Here is a 13664-nt window from a genome sequence, read left to right on the forward strand (position 1 = left end):
ATCAAAATTTCCGATGCGACTATAAAATTTTAACAATATTTCTTTCTCTTTTCGGTCTCAAATTTTTAAAGATATTTGAAATATGTTTAGTGCAGTAGCTATATTTTTCGTTTTAATCAGTGTCCAAGCTCATCAAAACGTAAGTTTACATTAATCATGGACTACACCAATCACAAATCCATTTCTTTAAGTACGTAAGATACATATAGGATGGCTCAGGATAGAGATGGTTGGCGTAGACGGAACGCGGCCTATGCCCAGCGGTGGGTCACGGAGGACTCCAGACGATGATGAAGAGTCATATAGGCCATGATGATAGGAAACATTGATAAAGTATTGATGCCATCACCAACAAAATTATAGATTTAACAAGTGACGTGAGGGCTAGAATATAGGCATCTCGCTCAGAGAATCAGCATTACCATACGACGATACAATGCTGAGACTTCTGGACATGTTAACTCAAAGCAACGAATAGCCGAGACTGGGGTTCATAATTAAGTTAGTGCATAAAATTGTTACATGTGTCCCTACACTATCATAAAGTAGGTACAATGTTCAATTTTAATCTATACGAGTTTTCGTAAAGGTGTTTGCAAATTCAGTGGAAAGCCTAAGCTTTTAAATTACTTTATTACTTGCTCTAAACATTTTATTTACTAGCACTAATAGTGCTACTTAATTGTATTATGTATCAAAAAAACCCACATCAAAATCCGTTGCATAGTTTTATAGTAATTAACAGACAGACAGCGGAAAGCGACATTGTTTTATAACATCGTATAAAGTAATAACTTATTTAGCGGCGTTGTGCATTTTTTGTGATGGGTAAAAAAATGTTAAACTCGCGTCAGGACACGTGTCCTGATCGAAAATTCGTAAGACTTCAAAAATGCACAACGTTAATATTCAAGTTTTCACTTCTGCCGGCACTACCGGAATGCATCTCGATCTTTTTAAGTCTGTGTTTGTTTAATTCTTCAAATATCGAATTATAGATATATATTTACCATAACCTATACATAACATAACAAATAGACACAATACTTACTTCTTTGTCATAAGCAGCTTCGAGTTAGATAGGTTAGTTGCATAGAGCACTATGCAATTACACAGCCACTTTCACCCTTCAAATCGGAACACAACAATGCAAGCACTGCTGTTTGGCGATAGAAACAGATGAGAGGCATATTCATCAGAATATGCCGGTACCTCACTCTCATCCATCTATGCATGAGAGTGAGGTACCTATGCAGACAACCGTAGTACCATTAGTACAGACATCGGCTAGCCATGCAAATACTGTTGTGATAGTATAGCGATGCCACATTTGCACTCCGCTCTAATGGGCAGGGAAATAAGCACCCTAGTGGGCAGCACGAGTATGTAAATAGGTTACTCGCGCTGTCACTGCTCGTGTCACTGCCGCTGCCCGGACACGAGTGGAGTAATGAAAAAACAATTGCATTTTTAGAACTTCATGAAATTGAGCAGGTAATATGGGATGACATATCTCCTTGACAAGATCGACGTCAGTCATTTTTGTGAGTTGATAAATAAATAAGAGATAATAAGAATATGAAGGCTGAGTGTAAATGCTCACTCGCGTCGTTATTGCCGCAGAAATATTTAGGTAAATATTTCCGGCAGCGGCAGGAGAAGTGGCAGTGGGCTGAGTGTAAATGTGGGGTTAGGTATTTACCTACAAATGAAACGGGTAATAATATAAGTTAAATCAGAATTTAAGCGATCTAACATTATTTATTTCGTAGACAATTTTTGAAAGACACAATGATCTGAGTTGATGACTGCGTGAACGAGGTGTTTGGACAGTCGGGTATAAACATTTAATTGTAAAAATACTATTTCTATAGTACTAAGCTGACTTGAACTTTATTTTCAGCCTCCACAGAACGATGCAGATCTACAGTCAGAACTCATGCCGCAAGAACTCAACCCAGAGTTTGTTTCGGCGCAGGTAATCTTGTAAAAAAAAACATTGTTATTTGTCGAAAGACAAAACCTGCAAGTTTAGTCTGTGTGCTGGTTGTCATTTTAAAAAATTCTCTATATTATTGTGGTTGTTGTGATCTAAATTCAAGATTTAAATAATTCTGAAAAAAAAAAAACAATCGTAATTTGATATTGTACGTGGATTAATTTAAGTTTTCGCAAAGGATTTTGATCAATAAACTTCATAAATAATAAAAGAAAAATACATAACTCCTAACACTATGTAATGAAATGACTGACACACAAACACTTTTTTATATTACTAAGCAAGCAAACAGGCGGTTACCATTCATAAAACCAAATCATAAAACACGTAGCAGGTCATTGCGTCCACATGTTCTCTCTTTTTGTACACGATATGAGGAATAGAGACAGCATGTGGACGCTAGTAACGTGCTACGTGTTTGTATGTTTCATGGTAGGTCTTCAAGCATGCGACCCACCTGACGGGAAGTCGTCACCGCTGCCTAACGGACGCCTGCAATACGTATCAAAGCGCGTTGCCGGCGCTGAATTAATCAGGCACATTTTGAAGATCTCCATATTGCAGTCTCTAGTGAAAACCATGCCAGTATACAAATATAGAAACCTTTTTTTCCAGGAGCCGTATAAAATATCGCTGCCCCTCACCCCCCGCGGAAAGCGTTCCCCTTCGACCCTAGGGTCGTTTTACACGACCCAATTAAAACACTATTCAAGAATAGCCTCATGCGTGGTGTTGGCTCTCACTGCAGTCATTGAGATCGTTTTGTTCATCTTAGAGCAATATCTAGTGGTGTAAATAAATGAGTTTTGGGAAACAGTGCGTTTTTTATCCACTCAATAATTACCTATCCTCTCTCCGTATAGGAGAAAATTGAAGATGTTGAGATTAATTTGTGAGGATGTTTGTTACTGTAGTGGGATGATTATCAAAAATAATGGTTCCGAAATGCCACAGTAGTTTTGTACCTTTTTGAGAATTTTCTGTATAGTAAAAAAAATACGTGCCTTTAACAGGCACATATTTTTTTTAGGTCTTAATTTCTGAATAAATGATTTACGATACGGATTTTTGGTACATACTTAATCTTAACTTAGTCAAGCTATTTATATATATGTTAGTATTTAATGTGCAGTATAGTGTTTTCTATAATTTTCATCATTAGGTGTTAATTTATTTTATTAATTATTGTTTGTGCATGAAATGTTTAGAGCTTAATCTCTTAATGGAACTTTTAACTTAACTTTTCCTGTGACAATTATGAAGAAAAAATAGTAAAAAAATATGTAAAATTTAAGACAAAAAAAAATATCATGTATCAATTCACGAACTGCCTCGGCGCGCTCCGAATTTTGTCAAATAAATGAATCTTTAAGTACTTTCTGGTTTATTCAATCTGTGCTTACTTGTAGTGTGATAATAATAAATAGGTAGTTACTTTAGATATAAGAGTAGGTAAGTAATTTAATTTTTCATTAACAAACGCAATTCGTCACAAAACATAAAAATAAACAGAAAAATATTAATTTAATTTCATTTCACCACGGTACACTTCGGGACATATAAAAGTGGAGCAATCCCTTCTCGAGTCACAGTTACGTGCAGCCAAGATGAAGTGGTTGGGCCTTTTTGCGATTGTTTTGGCTTTGTCCTCCTACATTATTATGGTAAGTCTTTTTACAACACAAATTGTAATCGTTTTGTTAATTTACACTTAATACGCATGTGGTTGTTGATATAGCTCCTTAATACTGACAAATTAAATAAATATTGTACCAGTCATCTTTAAATATGATAAATGATAAAGTCGGAAAATTGTAAAAAATATGTTTGCTCTAGATAAGATAGATATTATGTAAGATCATTGTGATAATTCATAGTGACAATGCTGCTGGACGAACACTTAAAGTTGGTTGGAAAATCCATTAAACAAATTCCATTAAAAAAAATTAAATAATAAACTCAATTTACGATGGGTAAACAAAATTTTTAAACTTTTATTAAACTAATAACTAATATACTAATAATTAAGATAGCTGTTGAACAAACATAGCTTTTTTCGCAAAGAATCAATTCGTCAAAGTGATCACATTAGAGTATCTTTTAGTATGGAACATTTGGACAAGTCCAAAGATGAGTGATTTTATTTTTGTCATACCTTTGAAAGTATTAACATAATCACAGTTGAAATAAAATTTTCATTGTTGTTTCCAATAATATACGGGCCTTAAAATAGTCATCTTAATCAAACATTGTCATAATTGTAGTTAACAATTTTTTCACGGTCTTATCCTTCCTTCCTAGTTCACTCAAATTAGGCACAAATTTATTAGAGTAATGATAGGATACTACCAACTTTGACAAATAAATGAAAAAATATATATTGTGGGCTATTCATATCATTATGAATACAATATATATTTTTTCATTTATTGGTCAAAATTTCAAATTAAGAAATTCCGATATCATGATTGCAATTCGAATGTATGACGCATACTTACGAGACAAACGTATATGAATGTATGATGGAATTTCTTAATTTGAAATTATTACTTTTTAGAATTACGAAATACCTTTTTATTTTCAGTGACATGGTAATTCTTTCCTAAATGGTTAAATATAAACATAACTATGTAATAAATCTAACAAAGCCAACAAAAATAAGGCTACTTACCTACTTACGCTTTGATAAGCTTGCGCTCTTTCGTATGGATTTATAAGGTAAGTCCGGGGTAGTTAGTTGGCCATAGTTTTTTCTATGCTTTATCAGAAATGAAATACTCATGTTTTTATCATTCTATTTATTTTTTATTAAACTTTAAAGAATCAACTATGATATTATAAACATATAAGTAATAAATTCTAATGAGATCACCTTATTAATTTATTTTTTTAAAAAATCACAATTGGCCATCTCTCCCGGGGGTCCATTAGAGGTAATAAGGCCATAACTGAATTCTAGGTTTATAGTTATTGGTCTCATTTATTACTTTTAAGTCTTCTTTTCTCCTCTTCGCCACAACTGGAGCACATCGTTTCAAATGCTGTGCAGTGTTCGTGAACCCAAAACTGGCACACTGTACATTGCAGCCAATCTTCGATGAGAAGGGTTTCGTAGGAGTTTTCACCGCAAGTTGTCCTTTTCGTCTAAACTTTCCCTTGTATTTATTAGGCATCTAAAACAAAAACGTAAATAAATCGATTATTTATATAAAACATTATTTCTTTACCGTGGGCATCATATACCGAATGCAAATGGCCATCTCTCCTTTTTTTTCGCCACAGCCACAATATAATTTATAATTTTAAAGAACATATAATTTTAAAGTTATAACGTAGAATGGTTCGTATACTTTGCAACAAATATACAAATATCACCATTATTTTAAGGAACTAACACCACATTTGTGTAAAACTATTAACATCCAAAAAATAATTATAGTTGTCGAAACAAAAAACAAAGGATTTACTTACTTTTTCGTTTTTTTTTTTTCGCCAAATATTTTGCCGTACCGTTGAACTCAAGCACAACGTGCAGCGAACTAAACGCCAAACACTGACATCTAGTGAACGAATCCTTGAAATATTTCGAAAGGCCATCTCTCCCATATGGCCATCTACCCCGGACTTACCCTACAGCACGCGTTTATGAAGCCACCCATATTAAAAAAACATGCTTGCATTATGACCCGACTCCTCTGTACAGTGAGCTTCATTATTTTCGATATATAAAATACGGAGCACAGCGCAACGTAGCGCAATAGAGCAATGGGACGGGCCCTCAATGTATTTACATATCAAATGAAATTTCAGGTGAATGCTGAGCAAGACTACACCAAGCATTACGCTGAACTCGCGTCCCCCGTCCCCGACAGTGTGAACGTGGACGACATGGTGTCCAGCCTCCTCAGAGCCGGACAGAATGTTTAATTCACTCCTTTTCTCTGTCTTCAAGTGTAATCCCACTAATTAGAAAATTTTGTGATATTTATATTCCTTATTTTAATGTTTTTATTTCTATAGAATGAAAGAAGCGTGTTAATGTTAGTGTTGTGTTTTATTTATTTTACGAGTATAATAACCCACGTGACATTAAGGCCAAGTTCGGCATATCCTACTCATATTATAATTGCGAAAGTATTTGAGGATGTACGAGTATGTGTGTATGTATGTTTATTACTCTTTCACGCAAAATCTACTGGACAGATTGTAATAAAAGAAAGAGTAACAAACATACATACACACATACTCGTACATCCTTAGTTTGCTATTTGGTAGAATATATGGAATAACTTCCAGGTTATATTCTACCCGTGTAGCAAATTTTATTACAATCTGTCCAGTAGATTTTGCGTGAAAGAGTAACAAACATACATACACACATACTCGTACATCTTCAATGGGAATTTCGTGATAAAAAGTTCACGAAATTCCCACGTGATCGAACCCTCGGTGCGCAGTTAAAGGTAATATATAACGAAAAACAAATTATCAAATATTTTAATGTCATTCACGCTATACAAGTTAAGTGCCCTAGAAAAGGGTAAGTAACTGTTTTCTGTTAGAGTGACTTGCACCAGTCAACTCTGACGTTAACTTTAACCCGTGCGGAATAACGCAAAGTGCACCAGTCTATGTTAACATCGGCGGCGTGTAAGTTAAAGTTGACATCAAAAATGATTGAAGCAACACATTATTAAAAATCAAATATCTGACATAACATATAATTTGACTATTTCATTCAGTACAGTCAACAAAACAATTACGTAGCCAAGTAAAAATGTGACGTTCCACGAGAAAAGGTTCCTTATGGAGGGAAGTCGCTTAAGACGTAACAATTTTATGCTCATTTTATTATACATTGATGTGCATAAGTTGTAAGCAATTGTCCTACTTAAAGCTCGTATATTTAAAGTTAGAGATCACTGTGCAATTGAATGGTCTGTTTTAAAATCAACTTTTACTTTACATATCGTGTGTACCTATATATTTTCTTAAATGTATAATTTTGCATCATCATCACGGAAAAAACATTCTAAACATAAATTTCGATCAAAGATAACTGTTTTGCCGACTGTGCTTATTATTATTTAGTCTCTGTATCGCCTGCGGGAGGGGTAGAGACTCTCGTAGATGTGACTGATGTCCGAGGGGTGGAGGGGGGGGTTGCGACGAGACTGTCCTAATGGTATGTAGTCATACGGGACCTGAAACATGGGAGGATTTTTATATATATATTATACATACTTTACATTATATAGTATACATACATTTGAACTTTTTATTTTGAAATTTTTATTAAGTTCCTTACAATCTTTCACCCACCTTTTGGAGGGGTTAAGGGTTATTTTTTTTTTAATCTATCGAAACACTTTAATTTGTTGTACACAACTAAAATCCAAATGAAGTGGCTTGAAATCACTAGCTTAAATTTTCATATAAAATATGTTCAACCCTTTCACCCCCTTCGGAGTGGAATTTCCAAAAATCCTCTCTTAGTGCTCACCTACACTCCCCAGGGAACCTTACATGCCGAATTTCAGCTTCCTACGCCCGGTAGTTTCGGCTGTACGTTGTCTGTCAGTCAGTCACTCGGTAACGGAAGAGTTTTATATATATAGATTCTTTAAAATATTTAATTGTGAAAAATTTTTACTTACCTGTGCTAATGCGGATATAATTGCGAAAGTGATAAACGTGATAACCAGCAGTAGTTTCATGATGAAGCTTGAAAGTATGTCTGTCCGTTACATGAATTGGAAACGGTTAAGGATATTTATTACACAGATTGTCCGCGTGAAATGAGCAGATATTTCGATATGTAACGAGAAAAATGCAATTTTATTTCCATCGATATTGTATAGGAGTAATAAATTACGTTTCTGTTTATGTTAAACGTAACATCTAATAATGAAGTAAATATGTTAAAAACACATTGTTTTTCTAAAATATTCTAGTTTACCTCATATATCGATTATTCCCAGTAGTCCCCTTTAGCACCGTCTCCCGGGGTGACAACTGTGAATATTCTTCCCAGTTGTTATCCGGGTGACAAATTTTCAAAGCTGTTATATGCCTATATCGACCGTAGGTATAGTATTTTTGTTAATCAAAAATGTTATTATAAAAAATGACATTTTACTTATGTATTTACTAGCGGCCCGTCACGGCTTCGCTCGGGTAAAAACATAGTAAATTATACCCCTAAACCTTCCTCAGGAATCAGTCTATCTATTGATGAATCCGCATGAAAATCAATGCAGTAGTTTTTGAGTTTACCGCGAACAGACAGAGGACTTTGTTTTATAACTTTGTTTTATAATTACTTTTGAGACTACAGATATTTTCAGATTACAGATAAATATGAAGGCGAAGGACTCTGGCTTCCGACATTCTATTACTAAGGAATATATAATAAGAAAGACTCCAGAAGAACGCTGAAATAGAAGAGAGATGTAGGCACTTTGCAGAACTGAATGTCTCCACTTCGCACAGTTTTCGGCGTCCTTAGTCCATTGCCACTCCAATCATCCTTGATGATTTGAAGACACCATTTCTTGGGTATGCGAAACTAATGTACCTAATTAAAAAAGGTAAAGTCAGTAGGCGCTGCATGTAGTTCCAGAAAAAAATATGTAAATAAAACTCTGTTACATGCAGCGTTTTATTTTTATCGTTTTATTGATATTTTTATAGATTTGCTAACAATATACAAGATGTACACAAACACCAAAATATTGCACGTAAAATTTATAACATGTTTCAAAATGAACATTTTGCAAATTATTTTCGTTTCCATTTTCTCAAATATCTTTGCCGCTGTAAGTATCTAAGTACTTGTAATTTTTTTCGGGCTGAAACACGATCCAGGTTTTGTTTAGATATGATTAATGACAAAAATGCTTAGGTACCCAATGCATTTTGTATTTTTTCGAGATCACTGGTTTACTAATTAACATTGTGATTGATAAAAATAAACCTGCAATATAAGTAAGCAAAGGCAGCGCTATTGGAAATTTGATGAATTGAAAATACAATATTATCAACTTGAAACTAATTTTTTATTCACATTTAGGACTAATTTATAAGTAATTTTGTAGCCTCAACATCCAGAAACGAACCCAGGTAACCACGCCGAAATCCCGGACCAATTCGAAAAGCAACCAGAGGCGGTAACCACATCACCAACAACAACACAATCAGCGCGAGACCATACAACGGTAAACCCAGACGTCTCACCAGAAACAACGGCGACGGCACTCGAAGAAATCCACGACGTAACACCTACACCAAAAACAGTTGCGAATTTTATCATCAGAAACGAAGAACCGCCTATTACAACGAAATTTTACAGCATAGTGATAGTTCCTATAAAGAGATTCATAAACACACCAAAAGTAAATACAGTATTGAGGAATATAGGAACGTGCGTTGTTAATGGAGCAATGGAAATTATCTCCCATTTTTTTCCTACACCTTTAATGCCACTAATTGCGTCTGCGGCGGGGATGATAATACCATTTGAACCAGTGGTATTATTGAAAGAACGAATGCCCGTGACCAGCTATAGACGAGCTATAAAAACTGCTGTTAACAGCTTCTTGGATACTTTCGATCAGTACAAAGTTGATAAAGACGAAGATCCGTATATGACTAGACAGTTTTACAGAAGATTTATGAATGATGATAACAAGCAAAAGAGACTTATATTATAAGATATTGTTACGATAAATATTAATTAAAATGTATGTTTTACTGATAAATCATATATTATCAATATGCCATTTAAATTAGTTTTTCTTTTACTTCAACCAGAAATGAAATTATCTTCAATCATAATTATAATAATATCAGAGAATATTTAGTATTGCCTAACATTACTAAAATGCGGATTTCCAATAAAATCTACACATTTAAAAGCATTAATTTAAAATACGTATTTGAGGATGTATTTAGTCAATCAAAGATTTCATAGTAAAAATTCCAAGGAATGGACAAAAAAAAGTTGTCCGTACTACAGTTCGTCCTGTCCCATTGCGTAAATATCGTGGAATATAAACTGTGTCTTTTACATGTTCTTGAACTTTATGTCTTTTTCTTTTAGGCCTTCTAGATCTGGTCACGGCTATAGCAGCGATGACAGGAGATTCTGTCGTGTTCATGTCATCTTTGAAGCTTTGTTCTCGATTTGAATTGGCATCTATTTCTGTTTCTTTTATCGTTCCTTCTTCTTCTAATAGATTTGTAGCTTCATTAATTTCGTTTTCAACAGCAAAATCAATTAGATATTTTGTGTCTCCATTTACTTCAGCTTTATTTCCAATCACTTGATTTTCATTTGATTTGATATCAATTTGTGTTTCTTTTATCATTGTTTCCTGTAATAATTCATTTGTAGCTCCATCTTTTCCATTTACATTAGCTAAATTAATTGGATATTTTCTTTCATGGTTTAATTTGTCTCTGTTTTCAATTACATCTTCAGATTTCCTATAATTAGGTTTTAAATTCAACCAGTAATGTGTAAGTCCATCTGTATCTACAACTAATTCTTTTGGTGAATTGTTCCCTCTTCTAAGTATCTCGTCTCCGGGGGCCTTAACTACATGCATCGAAGGTTTTAACACATTATATATTTCATTATTATATTTTAATTGACCTAATTTTTGAAAATCAATGTGATCTGGGAAATGAGACCTCGTTATTTGTAACTGAAAATATAGAAATACAAAAATATCATGAACATTATATATTTTTTTCAGGAACTGAATTCAGTTCCTGGTCTGACATACCTTGTATGTTAAAAAATATATTAAAATGACTAACATTGCGAAGGAAATTCAAACTCGTGCAATTCAATCATTCTGATTCTAAAACCGTTTACAAAATTCTACGCGCCATTGACGTTTCACATCAATCATTGATTAAAATTTTGATTTTTACTTTGCAAATTAATAATGTAAAATGTTATTACCTATTCTGACCAACGATCTTTTTATGTAGCTTGTCTATTATTATTAGCTATTTTAAATTTCATAATTGTTGATTCGTTTTAAAAGTTTTAAAAGCCAAAATCTGGAACAATTTACCTCCCCCCTTCGTAATTTGTCATCTGTCACAATATTCCGTAAACGCATCAAAGAGTTTACTTTATTGCGGCAAATTGAGGGCAATATATTGAATTATTTTTAGGTTCATATTTATACTTTATATATATATATATATTTTCCATAGCTTCCATGTAATTTATCCTTATTCCTTTTTTTAGATTTTTTCCTAAGTCATATGTTTAATCCTATTGTTTGCTGTTGTTTGTTTCTGTTTCCGTACATATTAACTTGTTTATTTTGCCACCATACCTACTTTTGTACTTGGTTCCAGCTGAAAATCAGCGCCTTGGCTTGATACCTTGGCACCATGCTGAGCTGGTCGCCATTTCGGCTTACATATTTTATTCGATATATATTTGTTACTCTTTTGTATGTTTGGATTTTATGTGTTTGCCGAATAAATGATTTCTTTCTTTCTTTCTTTCTTTCTTTCTTTCTTTCTTTCTTCTTTCTTCTTTCCTTCTTTCCTTCTTTCCTTCTTTCCTTCTTTCCTTCTTTCCTTCTTTCCTTCTTTCCTTCTTTCCTTCTTTCCTTCTTTCCTTCTTTCCTTCTTTCCTTCTTTCCTTCTTTCCTTCTTTCCTTCTTTCCTTCTTTCCTTCTTTCCTTCTTTCCTTCTTTCCTTCTTTCCTTCTTTCCTTCTTTCCTTCTTTCCTTCTTTCCTTCTTTCCTTCTTTCCTTCTTTCCTTCTTTCCTTCTTTCCTTCTTTCCTTCTTTCCTTCTTTCCTTCTTTCCTTCTTTCCTTCTTTCCTTCTTTCCTTCTTTCCTTCTTTCCTTCTTTCCTTCTTTCCTTCTTTCCTTCTTTCCTTCTTTCCTTCTTTCCTTCTTTCCTTCTTTCCTTCTTTCCTTCTTTCCTTCTTTCCTTCTTTCCTTCTTTCCTTCTTTCCTTCTTTCCTTCTTTCCTTCTTTCCTTCTTTCCTTCTTTCCTTCTTTCCTTCTTTCCTTCTTTCCTTCTTTCCTTCTTTCCTTCTTTCCTTCTTTCCTTCTTTCCTTCTTTCCTTCTTTCCTTCTTTCCTTCTTTCCTTCTTTCCTTCTTTCCTTCTTTCCTTCTTTCCTTCTTTCCTTCTTTCCTTCTTTCCTTCTTTCCTTCTTTCCTTCTTTCCTTCTTTCCTTCTTTCCTTCTTTCCTTCTTTCCTTCTTTCCTTCTTTCCTTCTTTCCTTCTTTCCTTCTTTCCTTCTTTCCTTCTTTCCTTCTTTCCTTCTTTCCTTCTTTCCTTCTTTCCTTCTTTCCTTCTTTCCTTCTTTCCTTCTTTTCCTTCTTTCCTTCTTTCCTTCTTTCCTTCTTTCCTTCTTTCCTTCTTTCCTTCTTTCCTTCTTTCCTTCTTTCCTTCTTTCCTTCTTTCCTTCTTTCCTTCTTTCCTTCTTTCCTTCTTTCCTTCTTTCCTTCTTTCCTTCTTTCCTTCTTTCCTTCTTTCCTTCTTTCCTTCTTTCCTTCTTTCCTTCTTTCCTTCTTTCCTTCTTTCCTTCTTTCCTTCTTTCCTTCTTTCCTTCTTTCCTTCTTTCCTTCTTTCCTTCTTTCCTTCTTTCCTTCTTTCCTTCTTTCCTTCTTTCCTTCTTTCCTTCTTTCCTTCTTTCCTTCTTTCCTTCTTTCCTTCTTTCCTTCTTTCCTTCTTTCCTTCTTTCCTTCTTTCCTTCTTTCCTTCTTTCCTTCTTTCCTTCTTTCCTTCTTTCCTTCTTTCCTTCTTTCCTTCTTTCCTTCTTTCCTTCTTTCCTTCTTTCCTTCTTTCCTTCTTTCCTTCTTTCCTTCTTTCCTTCTTTCCTTCTTTCCTTCTTTCCTTCTTTCCTTCTTTCCTTCTTTCCTTCTTTCCTTCTTTCCTTCTTTCCTTCTTTCCTCTTCTTCTTTCCTTCTTTCCTTCTTTCCTTCTTTCCTTCTTTCCTTCTTTCCTTCTTTCCTTCTTTCCTTCTTTCCTTCTTTCCTTCTTTCCTTCTTTCCTTCTTTCCTTCTTTCCTTCTTTCCTTCTTTCCTTCTTTCCTTCTTTCCTTCTTTCCTTCTTTCCTTCTTTCCTTCTTTCCTTCTTTCCTTCTTTTCCTTCTTTCCTTCTTTCCTTCTTTCCCTTCTTTCCTTCTTTCCTTCTTTCCTTCTTTCCTTCTTTCCTTCTTTCCTTCTTTCCTTCTTCCTTCTTTCCTTCTTTCCTTCTTTCCTTCTTTCCTTCTTTCCTTCTTTCCTTCTTTCCTTCTTTCCTTCTTTCCTTCTTTCCTTCTTTCCTTCTTTCCTTCTTTCCTTCTTTCCTTCTTTCCTTCTTTCTTCTTTCCTTCTTTCCTTCTTTCCTTCTTTCCTTCTTCTTTCCTTCTTTCCTTCTTCCTTCTTTCCTTCTTTCCTCTTCTTCTTCCTTCTTTCCTTCTTTCCTTCTTTCCTTCTTTCCTTCTTTCCTTCTTTCCTTCTTTCCTTCTTTCCTTCTTTCCTTCTTTCCTTCTTTCCTTCTTTCCTTCTTTCCTTCTTTCCTTCTTCCTTCTTTCCTTCTTTCCTTCTTTCCTTCTTTCCTTCTTTCCTTCTTCCTTCTTTCCTTCTTTCCTTCTTTCCTTCTTTCCTTCTTTCCTTCTTTTACTCTCACGAGATGTGT

At 34.3% G+C, this 13664-nt stretch overlaps 2 protein-coding genes and 2 long non-coding RNA genes across 4 annotated transcripts; 3 read left to right on the forward strand and 1 right to left on the reverse strand.

Moving 5' to 3' along the window:
• Positions 1-3: 3 nt before the first annotated feature.
• Positions 4-2813, forward strand: LOC128681248 (uncharacterized). Its single transcript, XR_010370251.1, has 3 exons — positions 4-139; positions 1904-1978; positions 2615-2813. It is a non-coding gene; the product is annotated as an uncharacterized LOC128681248 (long non-coding RNA).
• A 603-nt stretch (positions 2814-3416) lies between these two features.
• LOC128681214 (uncharacterized) lies at positions 3417-6043 on the forward strand. The gene is made up of 2 exons (XR_008405949.1): positions 3417-3663; positions 5810-6043. It is a non-coding gene; the product is annotated as an uncharacterized LOC128681214 (long non-coding RNA).
• Positions 6044-6482: 439 nt separating this feature from the next.
• Positions 6483-10767, reverse strand: LOC128681212 (uncharacterized; the record flags this gene model as incomplete). The annotated part of the gene is made up of 2 exons (XM_064436826.1): positions 6483-7203; positions 7657-10767. A coding segment is annotated over one exon (819 nt), but the record flags the coding sequence as incomplete, so codon positions are not given.
• On the forward strand, positions 8687-9786 carry LOC128681211 (uncharacterized). Its single transcript, XM_053764944.2, has 2 exons — positions 8687-8817; positions 9097-9786. The coding sequence occupies exons 1-2, from the start codon at positions 8713-8715 to the stop codon at positions 9709-9711; spliced, it is 720 nt and encodes a 239-aa protein (XP_053620919.1). The 5' UTR covers positions 8687-8712; the 3' UTR covers positions 9712-9786.
• Positions 10768-13664: the final 2897 nt, after the last annotated feature.

Source organism: Plodia interpunctella, chromosome 26 (assembly GCF_027563975.2).
Source record: "Plodia interpunctella isolate USDA-ARS_2022_Savannah chromosome 26, ilPloInte3.2, whole genome shotgun sequence".
Lineage (NCBI taxonomy): Eukaryota > Metazoa > Arthropoda > Insecta > Lepidoptera > Pyralidae > Plodia > Plodia interpunctella.